The following is a 12,981-nucleotide window of genomic DNA, read 5'->3' as shown; positions in this document are numbered from 1 at the left end:
CAGCAGAAGTCGTCCCCTGGAAGCACTGTGAGCAGTGCACAGTTGGGGTCTACATTGTTCTCTGCTGCTGCTGAAAGTCATGTTTCCTGAGGGGCTTGGCTTTCTGTGAGGATTTGCACTGTGCCTCACGACTGCAAGACAAGACCAGAAACATTCTGAGTGTTAGGGCGGGATATAGACCAGGTGGGGTGAGATGGGAGACAGAGTGAATAAATGAGGGGGTTCAGCTAGGAATCGGGGGTGTGGGGGAGGACCTTGATTCTGGATGGTGGTGTAGTTTAAAAATGGGCATAAGTGTGAAAGAGACCCTAGCATTCACAGGAATAGAGGACGGAAGCAAACGGAGTTGTGTGAGCTGCCAAGACCCCAACGGCCACCCTGGACAAAACATAACTTGAGGTCCTAAACCCTCCCTGGGGCTCACTCAAGCCAGGTACTCCAGGCCACGTTGTGCTTCTCTGGCTGAGTGAACATCTGACTTCTGCCTCCATCTGCCCTTGCCACGTCGGCCTCTCAGGAGACCTGTAGCCCAGGATCACCTTTGCCCTGTCTTCTGCAAGACCCCCAGGCCCTTAATGACTGAGCCATGATTTTTAAGGGAGGTTTTCCACAGCCAGGCTTCCTTAGTTAGGGTTACTGTTGCTATGATGAAACACCATGACCAAAAGCAAGTTGGGGAGGAAAGGGTTTATTTGGCTTACACTTCCACATCTCTGTCCATCATCAAAAGAAGTCAGGACAGGAACTCACACAGGGCAGGAACCTGGAGGCAGGAGCTATAGAGGCCATGGAGGGATTTTTCTCAGCTTGCTTTGTTGTAGAACCCAAGACCACCAGCCCAGGGATAATACCACCTAAGATGGTCTGGACCCTCCTTCATCAATCACTAACTTAAGAAGATACTCTACAGGATGGCCTGTAGCCCAATCTTAGAGGCATTTCCTTAATTGAAGTTCTCTCTTCTCAGATGACTTCAGTTTGTATCAAGTTGACATAAAACTATCCGGCATACAGTTTCCATGCCTCGACCCCCACCCCATTTTGGTTGCTGATAATTTCCAAAGTTTACGTTTTAAACTGCTCTAGTAAAGACCCCGGCCCAGCTCTTCTCTCACCAATGTGGCCTGCTATTCAAAGGGCCCAAATATACAGGGTCACAGTCCCCACTCTGTAGGTGAGGTTGTACTCCAGCCCCATTGAGTGACTTCTCAGAACAGGGTACCTTGCTGCTGGCCCTGAGGACAGGATTGGGAGCCCCTCTTATCTATTGTTAGGTCCCAGACCAGGGCTGGGTGTGTGACAGAGCATGGGAAGTGCGTATGGGAAGCCGAAGCTGCCCAGAGACAGACACTTCTGTGCTGGGGCTCCAGTTTCAGTGGTGAGAAATTGTGCAGACCTAAGTTCGCAGAGAAACGTACATCTCATCCTCTTGGTACAGCTGTACGGATCGTGCCAGGTGGCAGCTGCCACTCTCAGGCTACAGAGAGCATGACCTGTACCAGTGAACCAGAAGTTTGCGATTGGAATGTGATTCTGTTCCTGGCTACTTGGCCATCTTACCTGGGAGTTTTATAGCAAACGGCTTCCTGGCTGCCCAGAGGGACTGAGTCAGGGTCTATGGAGCTGGCCTCTGGGGTGCTTTCTCTAGCCTGTTTCCCAAGCTTGAGGGTGTGTGAGAATCACTTAAGAATATTAGCTTGTTAAACAACCCTGCCTTAGAGAGGACTAGATACCGTGTCGAGGGCTGCAGTCTTAAATCTCTCAGGCAAGGCTGTTGCCAGAGTCAACCAGGAAGCACACAGGTCCCCTGGAATCTTGCTGAGCTTCGGTTTTTATGCAGCAGGCCAGGCAGTCTGCTGGGCTCCTGTGAGGCCCGTGCTGCATTGAACAACACAACCTGGGCTCATAGCTCTTCAGGGGTTGCACAGTGCATTTCACCAAGGACTGTCGCTGTTAGGAGGGTAAATGCCATGCTGTGGCAACAAAGGAGACCCACAGGATCCCTGAGACAGGATGTGAGGAGGAAGCCCCAAGCATGAAGCAGACCGGGAAGCCATCAAGTGTCGCTGGAAAATAGCAGAGACTAGTAGGAACCAGGAAAGGGTTAGTTTAGAGCACGCTTGAGAAGTACTATCTGAGCCAATTACAGAGAAGGTGCGAGGGAGGCGCTTTCTACATAGTCCTGTGTACACAACAAGGAGTACTAGGGAAAATCAGTACCGAGGAGGGCCTGAGCCAAAGTGGTCACCCTAGAGCTCCAGAGCCTCCAGTGTACAATCCTGTCCTGGCTGCCTCACCCCCATGAGAGACCCAGCTGATGTTCTCATGGGTGGCAGCAGGGGCAGTGTTTCCTTCTACAGGTGGCTTAGGTCCCTGAGTGCTAGGCTTTGGTGTAGACCTTGTCCTTAGCCCAGGTACGTTTTAGGTATTGAGGGAGGTAGCATATGCTGGTTTGTCTGATCAGCTGACTGGGAGATGGCTGGCTGGCTGTGGCTCGTGACTTCTTTGTGGGCAATGTGTCTGCTGGGGTTCCAGCACAGCTCAGCTGATCATTGGCAGGGTAGGATGTGCTACCTCGGCTCACCCCGTCCGTTGTCTTCCTTTCAGGGTCACAGCAAATCCATCCAGTGTCTGACAGTGCATAAAAATGGTGGCAAGTCCTACATCTATTCCGGGAGCCACGATGGACATATCAATATCCTTTGACTGGGGAGCTGGCACAGACACTGGCAAGAGAGAGGACTTTTCTGTTCCCATGGTGCTGGAGGCCGGGCCAGCCAGATGGCACCAGCCCAGCTGTACTCACTAAGCAGGTTGACCTCTGGTACCTCTGTCTGCGCCTGGTACCTTGACTTCTCCAGGCCTTCAGCAGAAGGAAGCCTGGGCCCTGCTTGCTGCTTAGCCTAGCATGGTGCTTGAGGTCTCTGCACTTGAACTCCTTTTTCTGTAATAATGGCGCCTTGCTGTGTCCAGGTCTATCACTGGCAATGAAGTCATTGAGTCTTAGGATTCAGGACTTAGACCCTTCAGCAGAGGCGCTTTGTTTTAAACGTGAGGAAAGTGGAACCCAGAGAGGCAAGGTGCCTTTCCTAAAACTACATGAGCTGTCAAGAACGGAGCTGGGGCCCGAACTCAGCGGGGAGTGGGTTCTCCGTGCCCCTTACCCCAGGAACGTCGGCTTTTTTAGGAGGTGTGGAACCATTAGAGGCATGCCTGCCATGCTCATGCTCTGTCGCCTGTTGTGTGCGCTCGCTCCAAGGCGTCCTCTGCACAATGGCCTCTCATGCACATGCTGCTGCCTTCCCAGAGAAGGCTATCGCAGTACCCTACAGCATGCCCCCCAAACCTCCTTTGTCTCAGGTTCTCACAAGACCCGGGAAGATCTCCCATCCTAGGAAGGACGAGTAACCCACCCTCTGCTACTAGGCAAGGAAAAGTGTTGTAGCTGATGACCAAGCAGCTCCTAGAGCCAGTGTGTCCTGCAGTTGTAACCAGGGTCATCGACACCATCTGTGTCCCTTACCCACTCCCTGTACTCAACACTTGAACTGGGTCCTTCAGAGCTCATGTCTGGATTTCTGTCCCTACAGCTCATGTATGCTGAGTCTCCCACAGAATGGTGATGTTCACTTGAACTGAGAATTTCTTGTGTTATGCACTTTTAACCACATCCTCTAATCCCTGAACACCCCAGGCTCAGTATCCACACATCACCCCTGGAAGGTGGGCCTCATCTACCCTCAGGCTGGTACCCAGTAGCACCTAGGCAATAGTTACGTGAATATTGGAGCATAGCCAGCTTACCTGGGGTTAGTCATAGCTCAGCTACTGATTCAGGAAAGACAAAATGAGCAATTGGCTTATATGCAGAGTCCCAGTGGACTTTTTTTTTTCTCCTTGTTCTTGTTTCCAGATTATTTATAGAGATACCTGCCTTGTCAGTGGGACCCAAGTCTAAACCTGAAATAATTTGTGTACCCTACAGTCCAGAGGTTATAATACTATATAGAGAGTGTTTATTGTGTGCCTGTGTTCTGACTACAAGTAGCACATGTCATGGAACTTCCTGGATTACCATATATTGTATTAACACCCAGAGAGATAGATTTTGGACTGTTATACATCCAGTGTGTCCACTGTCTTGGCCATCAGAGACAAGTCTGCCTGTGTCCATCATACCGGCTTTACATGCATTCTTAAAGGAGGCTGTGCTATTTATTGCATTGGTCCTTTGGCTAGTAGCCAGGCTGCTTCACACTGCCTTAGCTCTCTGAAATTCCAAGCTTGGCCATCCGTGAGAATGCCTCCTGTCCTTCCTGCGGAATCTTCTGCCTGCGTGAAGGGCAGCCAGGCCTTTCCAGAGCAGTAGTCACCACCATCCCGAGGCCTAGTTTCTCCTTAATCACACTCCACATTACTGGGATTCAGAGACGGGAGAGAATGACTCCTTCTCCGGAAAAGGCCACACAAATCAGGTGTCCAGGATGACGGTGGATGAGTCTGGGCAGTTGGTCAGCTGCAGCATGGACGACACTGTGCGGTACACCAACCTAACGCTGAGAGACTACAGGTAAGTCCTGCCCAAGGAAGCCAACCATGGCTCTAGAGAGGCCCAGAATGGGCCCCCAGTGCCTGTAAGGGTCCAGGTCAGGTGGTTTCTGTCTGCCTGTCTGCCCTTTGTTTCTGAACATCATTCAGGTACCAAGCCCAGCGTGCTGAGCAGCAGGGCCCTGGTAACCGGGTTCACGGGTATGACCAGCTGTAGCCCCTACCCCAAAGCAGCCTGCAGCCGTGCGTCATTCACTTGTCTGCTCTGCTTTGTGTCTTTCTGCCAGTGGAGGTAGTGACAGCAGAGTTTGGGCTATTGAAAAGGTCAGGTGACGCTCACAGACTCAGGGCGTGCTAGGTGCCGGGTGTGAGGGGCCACCTCCTGTTTAGGGGATAAGTGGACACTGAATCAGAGGTGTCCATCCACAGCAATGAGAGGTGAGAGCAGGCAAGGGGGCTAGATGGGCTGCTCTAAGTTGTTGGCTCAGAAGCAGACCCACTGACCTTAGCAAGACCTCCCTACCCCCCGCCTTGTAGAGCACTTCCTGGTAGACTCACATCTTGCTGGAATGTGTCTGACAAGGAGAGGGATGGGGTGGGTGGGGGTTCATCTTTATAAGTCCCCCTACCCCAGGTATGTGCCTGGCTGGTAGCAAACCTGCCCATGTGTGCTGTGTTCTGCCCAATGGCCACTGGGCATCTGAGAATGAAGGCACCCCAGAACCCAGGGTTCTCAGCTGTCGGCTTTCCTATTGTCTTGACATGACTCATCAAAGTCCTGTTGGCAACCCATGGCTGCCAGGACTTAGGCCTTCTAGAGGCCAACCATGGCTTGGATCAGTTCTGTGGAAGCTTGCTAGGTAATGTTTTCAAGAAAGATATGGCTATAAGTTATTCCAGATGAGTTTTGGTAGCATTTGTCTAATATAAGAGGGAACTGGGATCTTCATTAAAGGTATTAGAGTTCTAGCACCTATGACCCATAGAAGGAGCAGAACTCAGTTCTGTATGTACCTAGAAAATTCCAGTCGTGGGCCTGCAGATGGTGAGAGACTAGCATGTCTGCATTTAGCACAGCAAGCGTCTGCACAGTTTCCTCTAACCTGCACTTGGTGCTGCCGCCTTTTCCCCCCTCTGCTCTCCCTTCGCGATAAAAAGACCCCTGTGCCCTATTTTGTCACCTCAGATTTTAGCAAGTTGCCCTTAAGGAGAGATTACAGTAAGAGTAAGATCTTTTTCTCCTCATAGTTAAGTGGTGCAGGTTTTGCGGGGTGTGTATTGATAGCACGCTGAGCTACCTGAACGTGGAAGTAACTGCCCTCCCCCTTCCCTCCCCCTCCCCAACAGTGGACAAGGCGTTGTGAAACTGGATGTTCAACCAAAGTGTGTAGCTGTTGGCCCTGGGGGATATACCGTGGTCGTGTGCATTGGACAGGTATGGTTGGCTGTATTTTGACCAGAAGTAGTGGGATATGAGATGTGTAACTCCTGTTTAGTTTCTGAATTTCATCCATGTCCCATGTTCTGGTTTCCGTTTCTGATGCTGTGGTAAAACATACACCAAAACTAACTTGGGGAGGAGAGGGTTTATTTAATCTTGATCACAGTCCTTCATTGAGGACCAGCAGAACAGGAACTCTGCTCGGCTAGCTTTCTTACCTGTCCCGGGACTGCCTGCCTGGGATGGTACCTCGCACAATGAATTAGTAACTGTCAGACAGTGCCCCACAGAACTGTCGGATCAAAGCAGCTCTTCAGTTGAGGTCCCTCTTGCAGGTGACTCTAGGTTGTGTCAGGTTGACAGGTACCTGTAGCCAGTGTTCTGTGCTGCAGGCTCATTTGTCTTGTCTTTGCGTGAACTCACTGTGCTACTAATTAGGGTCTAACTGTTAGGCAGAGTATTGCCCCCTAAATTGAGACACAGGAAGAGGGCAGAGCTGGTCTCTTAAGCATCAGACCAGACTGTAGAGCCATGGGTCCATGAGGTCTGAGACACTCAGCCTATGGTTTTGTCATCGTCCTTCAGATCTTTGCCCTCCCCTGGTGAAGTTCTCCCTCTCTGAGCACACAGTGTGATCATGAAGATGCATTTGTCATACTCCTTGTCTAGCTTAGCCACTGAGTAACACTGCCACATGAGGCTAAGGTGGATCCCAGGCCATGATAGGGTCTAACGCTCTGCAGTCCCTGCATAGCTTTTCCTCTAGACATCTAGAACAGCCCTTGGCTCACATCTGTGCCTGACCTACTTTTGTGCAGAATTCTGCTTTACAACATGCCATCTCTGCAAACCCAGGCATCCCATCATGTGGTCAGAACCAGCAACTGACTAGTGGTTCGTTCCTATTGGCTTGAGTGACAGACCCTGCTGAAGAAAGGGCCATTCAGGATCTGCCACCCTTCCCTGGTCTGTGAAGCTGATTGCTAAAGGGAGAGTGAATTCTGTGTCCCAGATAATCAGATATCGCTGCCAAATAATTACTGCACTCAGTCTGGGCAGCCACAAGGCACAAAAAGGAATGTGCTGCACGGCTGCCTTGGCAGCTGCTTCTCGATGACAGATCTGTCGGCCTTGTATCAGCACCTGGCCTTGGTGAACAGTGCGTGAGGACTTAGGGCCTTTTCTGTGGCAAGGCCTCAGACAAGCACCTCCTTGTCCCAGGCCCCAGTTACTTCATCTGGGGTTATAGTGGCCATAAACTTACCCTGTCCTTGAGGCTGATCAGAAGAATTACCCAAGGTGGGTGAAAGCAAGGATTCAGACTACCTGCCATTCAGAAGGTGGTGGCAAATTCCTCCAGAGTGTTAGCAGATGAGAGCACCATCTCCCAGTAGGAGGGCTTTTCTCTTGTGTGCTTGTGTGTACACCATAGTATCTGCTGGTTGTTGAGGACAAGCCGAGGTCCATGTGTGATCATGACCCCTAATCAACAGGTACTTTAGTCAAGATCAGGCTGCCACATATCTCCAAAGTCCTGACAGTGGACACATGGAAGTGTCTGCTACTCGGGCAGGCATGGCTGGCCCCAGCATGGCTGAGTGTGGTGTAGCTTTCTCCACACACAGTCTTCCGCCTTTCTTAGAGCAGGGTAGGACTTGAGGGTTCTCTCAGAGCAGTACATTTGCAGACTCCCTGCCCTACCCCCACACCCCCACCCACTGTGCTATGCTTGCCCAGCTTCTCCTCCTTCCTGCATCTGGGGTTACTCAGTTGTTCCCACAGAGCTCCCCTGCTGCCCTGAAGGACTGGACAGACACTCAGTGCTGAGTGTCCAGCAGCATTTGTCATGGATAACACACCATCCTCCAAGCTGAACAGAAACCTGCACGACGCAGGCATTAGCTGTTCCTTATGACCTAGGACCCAGAGGGTCACTCCTCGGACTCAGGCCACTGCCCCGATGATTGAGCCAAGTCGCTTCCTGGCACTTCTGCCCTTTGCCCTTCAGAGATCAGCACTTCGCATGCTTCAGTCACTAAATGTTTTCTCAAGTTCTGGCCTGTACCTATCAGTAACATGGTCCTTATGGTGAGAAAGGAAGTGCTTCCATCCAAAGATGGAGACTGACCCAGGGTGTGGCTTAAAGCCCAGAGCCACTTAACGAGGACTCACCTGTCCTGCTGATGAGCAGTGTCTCAAGGGGCCACTGACCTGACCACATCTTCCGTGTCACAGATTGTCCTCCTGAAGGACCAGAAGAAGTGCTTCAGCATCGACAGCCCTGGCTATGAGCCCGAAGTTGTGGCCGTGCACCCCGGTGGGGACACAGTGGCTGTTGGGGGCTCGGTAAGGCTCTTTTCTTCTCTACCCTGTGACCTCGGTTATCCGAGCAATTTGGGTCATGGAGAAGGCCAAGGTCTTCAGTCTACACTGGAATCCTGAAGAAGTAGGCTCTAATGCCAGTGAGAGCAAGAGAGCAAGCTTCCTTCTTCCATGTCCCTGAGATAGGCGGCCAGCAGCTGTAGCCCAGATTAAAGGTACATCTTCCTAACGCAAAAGATCCGGATTAAAAGTGGATCTTCCCACTTCAAATGCTTTAATCAAGGGGGGAAAAGGAAACCTCACAGATGTACCTAGCCTCTTGGATTTTAGTTCATTCCAGATGTAGTCAAGTTAACAACCAAGAACAGCTATCACACAAGGTGTGCCTGGCACATGGTGACAGGAAGCTTGCTGGAGACAGGTGTATGCAGCTTGCCTGGCGCAGCTGGTACCCCCAGAGGCTGGGAAGCTGTCTGTGCAGTTTTCTTCAGGTTGACCTTTCAGGGAACCACGAGCACTATTTATGGGGCCTCCTTGGCAGCCAACCAACACACAGAATGGGACTAGGGAGGCCTGGGGTCCAGTCATTTCTGCCCAGGAGAGGAGGAAGCTGAGGTGAATACTGAAGGGAGTATGTGAAGAGGAACCAGCCGTTTCTTGACAGACAGAGCCCGGGCACATACTCGTGCCTACTGATCCCATGGCATCAGTATGAAACCCTGACCTTCCCTATGACAGAGGCACATGGTTTGTATGATAAGGAGTGACTGCTTTCTATCCCTGCCTACAGGATGGCAATGTGCGTGTCTACTCCATCTTGGGCACCACACTAAAGGATGAAGGCAAGCTCCTAGAAGCCAAGGGGCCAGTGACAGACTTGGCCTACTCCCATGATGGTGCCTTCCTGGCTGTGTGTGATGCCAGCAAGGTGGTCACAGTGTTCAGTGTGGCTGATGGCTACTCGGTGAGTAGGGTGCAGACCCCTATACTAGAGGGCGCAGGGGAGGACCTTCGCCAGATGCCCCTGGGCTTTGTCCTCATCTCCGTGAGTGGCAGGCACCTGGTAGAGCTCTTGGGAGCATCCTGCTCGTGATCAGGGACTAGGGCTTCTTCCTGTTACTGTGAGGGCTGGCTGGGAGGACACGGGGTGCTCTGGCCTGCACTCTGACCTTACACCTCTATTTTCTTTCTGTACTAGGAGAACAATGTTTTTTATGGACACCATGCAAAAATCGTGTGCCTGGCCTGGTCACCAGACAATGAACACTTTGCCTCTGGTGGCATGGACATGATGGTGTATGTGTGGACACTGAGTGACCCAGAGACCAAAGTCAAGATCCAAGGTAACTCACCCCTGAGCCTCAGCCTGTCAGTTCCCTGACCGTGCTTCCTAGGGTCAAGTGACCCAGGGTCTGTGCTTTAAGAAGTGACCTGATGGAGATGTGGCTCCGTCCTTCCCTCCAGCACTCACCAGGCACTCTGCTGGCCTGTGCAGGGGGTCCTGAGACACTCACTACAGTAGGAATCCTTGCTCTCCATATGGAGGACTACATGAGGAAAGGCTTTTGACATCTTTTCTCCCCACCCTGCTCCTGTGCCTTAACCCACAGCCGAGTTAGCTTACTCTCACCATAGTGAGCTCAGTAAAAGCCATGAGAACCATGCTTTTCCAAGGAGGCATGCTTTCGAATCTTTATTCTGATTATCCATTATCGTATCACACTGCTCCTGCTGGTAGGTCCAGAGTCACATATGGCTGGTGGTCCTGAGTGACCGTTTTTATATTGTCCCCTTGGTCTACCTGCTACATAGGAAGCAACCTTCTGTGCTTACGGGAATGGGGATCCTAGCCTATCTTACAGCTGTCCTGAGACAAGCCCCAACAGCTGCAAGCTAGGGAGGCCCACTCCCTGCTGTGTCTGTTCGTGGAGAGCAGAGCAGGAGGGGGAACCCTGAAGCAGCTTCCAAGAAGCCATTTATTTTGTAAGGAAGTCTAGAAATTTCACAGTGAAATGGATCAGTAAGGGACTGTGTCAGCGCTAGTGCTAAGAATGGAGCTGGCATCTGTCTGCTGTGGTCACAGACTCCTGAACATACGGTGCTGCTCACAGCTGGCCTTGCCGTGGAGAGTGCTGCAGCTATGGAGTGCTCAGGCCCAGGATGGCCTGACCCTCTGAGCCCCACCTGGGTGGGGCTGCTGATTCAGGCTGGGAGCCACCTGGGCCTAGGGACTGGGAATCCTGTTGGAGGACTCTTTTCCTGGAACTGCGAGGTCCCTGGGGCTTTATGAGAAGTTTGGGCTGAAGGAACCACAGAGGTCCAGGATCTCAGGGCTGGAGTCAAGAATGATGGAGGTGAGATGGCAGCTGGAGTCCCATCACTCCAGTATGACTTCTGGACGGGACACCAGACAGTTCCTCAGCCCTCTTTCTTGTCCATACCTGGCCCCTTCCACTTTAGTGCCACATAGGACACTAGTTACAGGAGCTCCTCAACATCCAAAGACCTTGAGTCCTTTGTTCGAATGGCATAGCACCATTTGCATGTAAGCTGACATAGGGTACACTTCAAACCACGGTTAGTTGGCGAAACAGTGTACATGCCACATCCGAGTAACTGATTAGTCTGTTGAGCACAGCCAGAGCCATTGTGGAGCTGACTCTTCCCTGCTTGATTGGTTCCGTCTGTAAATGTAAGTCCTGTGGACCCACGTGTGTGTCTGTTCTGTCTTGTCTGTCTGCTGATATCTCTGTGGAAAGGGAAGATCATTAAGTGTTAGGACTTAAAGAGGAGCCACTTGGTGTGGGTGGTCAGAAGCCGGGAGTTAATGTTGGTTCGCCTGGGATTGGTACAAGGCTGACCTCACCTGGTCCTGCCTCTGTCCTCACAAACTTGTCCTTGTGAAAATGAAACTGCCACTGTGGTAGTTTCTGGTTCTCACAGATGACTCTAGCCCCCTGCCTCTCTCTTCATCCAATATAGGGAGAGGCAGAGTGGGTCCATCTCCTCAATGCACTCTTTTTCCCAGATGCTCATCGGCTGCACCATGTCAGCAGCTTGGCCTGGCTGGACGAGCACACACTAGTCACCACCTCCCATGACGCCTCTGTGAAGGAGTGGACAATCACCTACTGAGGACGCCGCTCGCCCACGGACTGAATCAGGGACTAGATTTTTAACTGCCTCGGAGCACCCTTCTCTTAACTATTTCTGTAACGCTCCCTTTCCCACCTGCCCCGGGAGTGAGCAGGGCCTGCGAATACCCTCCTCTCTGCAGGGTGTCCCATGTCTGTAAGCGTCCTTCTGAAAGCTTTAGACAGTAACAGTTTGCACATGAGAAATAAAGCAAGCACTTGAAACAGCATGTGGAGCGTACCTAAAACTTACAGCCCACCAGACCGTGAGAGCGTGGAACATTCCAGAGGCAGCAGCCTCCAAAGCACAGACTCCAGCCCCTGTGGCTCTTGCCGCTTATCAGGAAGCTGGGTAGGGAGCAGGCCGTGGCTCCCCTTTCCCATGCAGGATGCAGCTGCACTGGAGAGGAGGAGCTGTCTGCAGACCCCTTTGTCAGCATTCTGTGTAGAGCAGGTGTCTGCTCCTTGGTGTAAGTCATGTTACATGGCTGTCTCCCTGGAGCCATCCCCAGATCCCACGGGGACATGTGAACCTTGATCTCATTGTCAGATTTTGTGCTTGATTTTAAGAATGGAATCATGTTTTGGGTTTTTTTGTTTTGTTTTGTTTTGTTTTTTTAATGTATCTCGACTGTTGTCTGTCTTGTTCCTGAGCTGGCTTGCTGAGAGTACTGTGTCTAGGCGAGTAGAGCCCTTCTTAGCCAGACTGAGGTGTCCTGGTCACATGATCACCATGCTTCAATGTTTTCCTGTCTACCCCCCACCCTCTGGCCCCAAGAGCAGAGATTAAGGACAAGATGATGTCACTGTAACTTGTCATGTTTTTACCTTTTTTTTTTCTTTTTCAGTGCAGAAATTAAAGTAAGTATAAAGCACCGTGATTGGCAGTTTCTTTGCGTGTGTCGGAATCACTGGTAAATGTTGGCTGAGAACAATCCCTCCCCTTGCACTTGTGAAAACACTTTGAGCGCTTTAAGAGATTAGACTGAGAAATAATTAAATATCTTTTCTCTTGATTGTGGATCATTGGCTCTGTGTGGTGGTGCATGTGGGAGGGAGGGGGGCTTTGGAGGACCCACCAGCCACCCCCATTGTGGCCATCACATGGAAGGATAGCCCCAGAGAAACCAGGACTCTTATTCTGGTTCCCATCCCTGCTTCCAGACCCCAGTGGCCTGGCCCAACCCCTTAGGGCCCAGCTTTCATTTGTAAACTGAGCATTGGGCCTGATGCTGTCTAGATGCTACCTCCACCTGAGCATTGGGCCTGATGCTGTCTAGATGCTACCTCCACCTGAGCATTGGGCCTGATGCTGTCTAGATGCTACCTCCGCCTCCTGTCTGTAACCAGCCTTAATACCTCAAGCCCGGAACTAGATCTGGGTGTTTGAGAAAACTCCTAGTACAGCCAAAACAACTCAAAGCAAAAGGCATTGCTCTTAGATGCCAGTTTGTAGTCCCCATAAAAATATTCTTCTCAGGTTCTTGATGTTGCCCTTGCCTTTCAAGTGTAAAAGGACACCAGAAAGCAAGAAAA

General features: G+C 51.3%; 1 protein-coding gene across 2 annotated transcripts in view; it reads left to right on the top strand.

Annotated features, from left to right (window-relative positions):
• Positions 1 to 12,468, top strand: part of Wdr1 (WD repeat domain 1) — a 35,707-nt gene extending 23,239 nt beyond the window's left edge. The window contains exons 9-15 of one of the 2 annotated variants that reach the window (XM_059275805.1): positions 2,608 to 2,700; positions 4,419 to 4,570; positions 5,896 to 5,983; positions 8,225 to 8,335; positions 9,102 to 9,275; positions 9,510 to 9,654; positions 11,340 to 12,468. In XM_059275805.1, coding sequence (XP_059131788.1) covers positions 2,608 to 2,700; positions 4,419 to 4,570; positions 5,896 to 5,983; positions 8,225 to 8,335; positions 9,102 to 9,275; positions 9,510 to 9,654; positions 11,340 to 11,446 — 870 coding nt within the window. In that variant the 3' untranslated portion in view covers positions 11,447 to 12,468. Of the gene's footprint in view, positions 1 to 2,607; positions 2,701 to 4,415; positions 4,571 to 5,895; positions 5,984 to 8,224; positions 8,336 to 9,101; positions 9,276 to 9,509; positions 9,655 to 11,339 lie in introns of both variants that reach the window. The other variant, XM_059275804.1, reaches the window with a different exon arrangement.
• The last annotated feature ends 513 nt before the right edge of the window (positions 12,469 to 12,981 follow it).

This window comes from Peromyscus eremicus, chromosome 10, assembly GCF_949786415.1.
Source record: "Peromyscus eremicus chromosome 10, PerEre_H2_v1, whole genome shotgun sequence".
In the NCBI taxonomy this organism is placed as follows: Eukaryota; Metazoa; Chordata; class Mammalia; order Rodentia; family Cricetidae; genus Peromyscus; species Peromyscus eremicus.
Note: the sequence above shows the minus strand (reverse complement) of the source record. Positions and strands in the feature narration are given on the sequence as shown.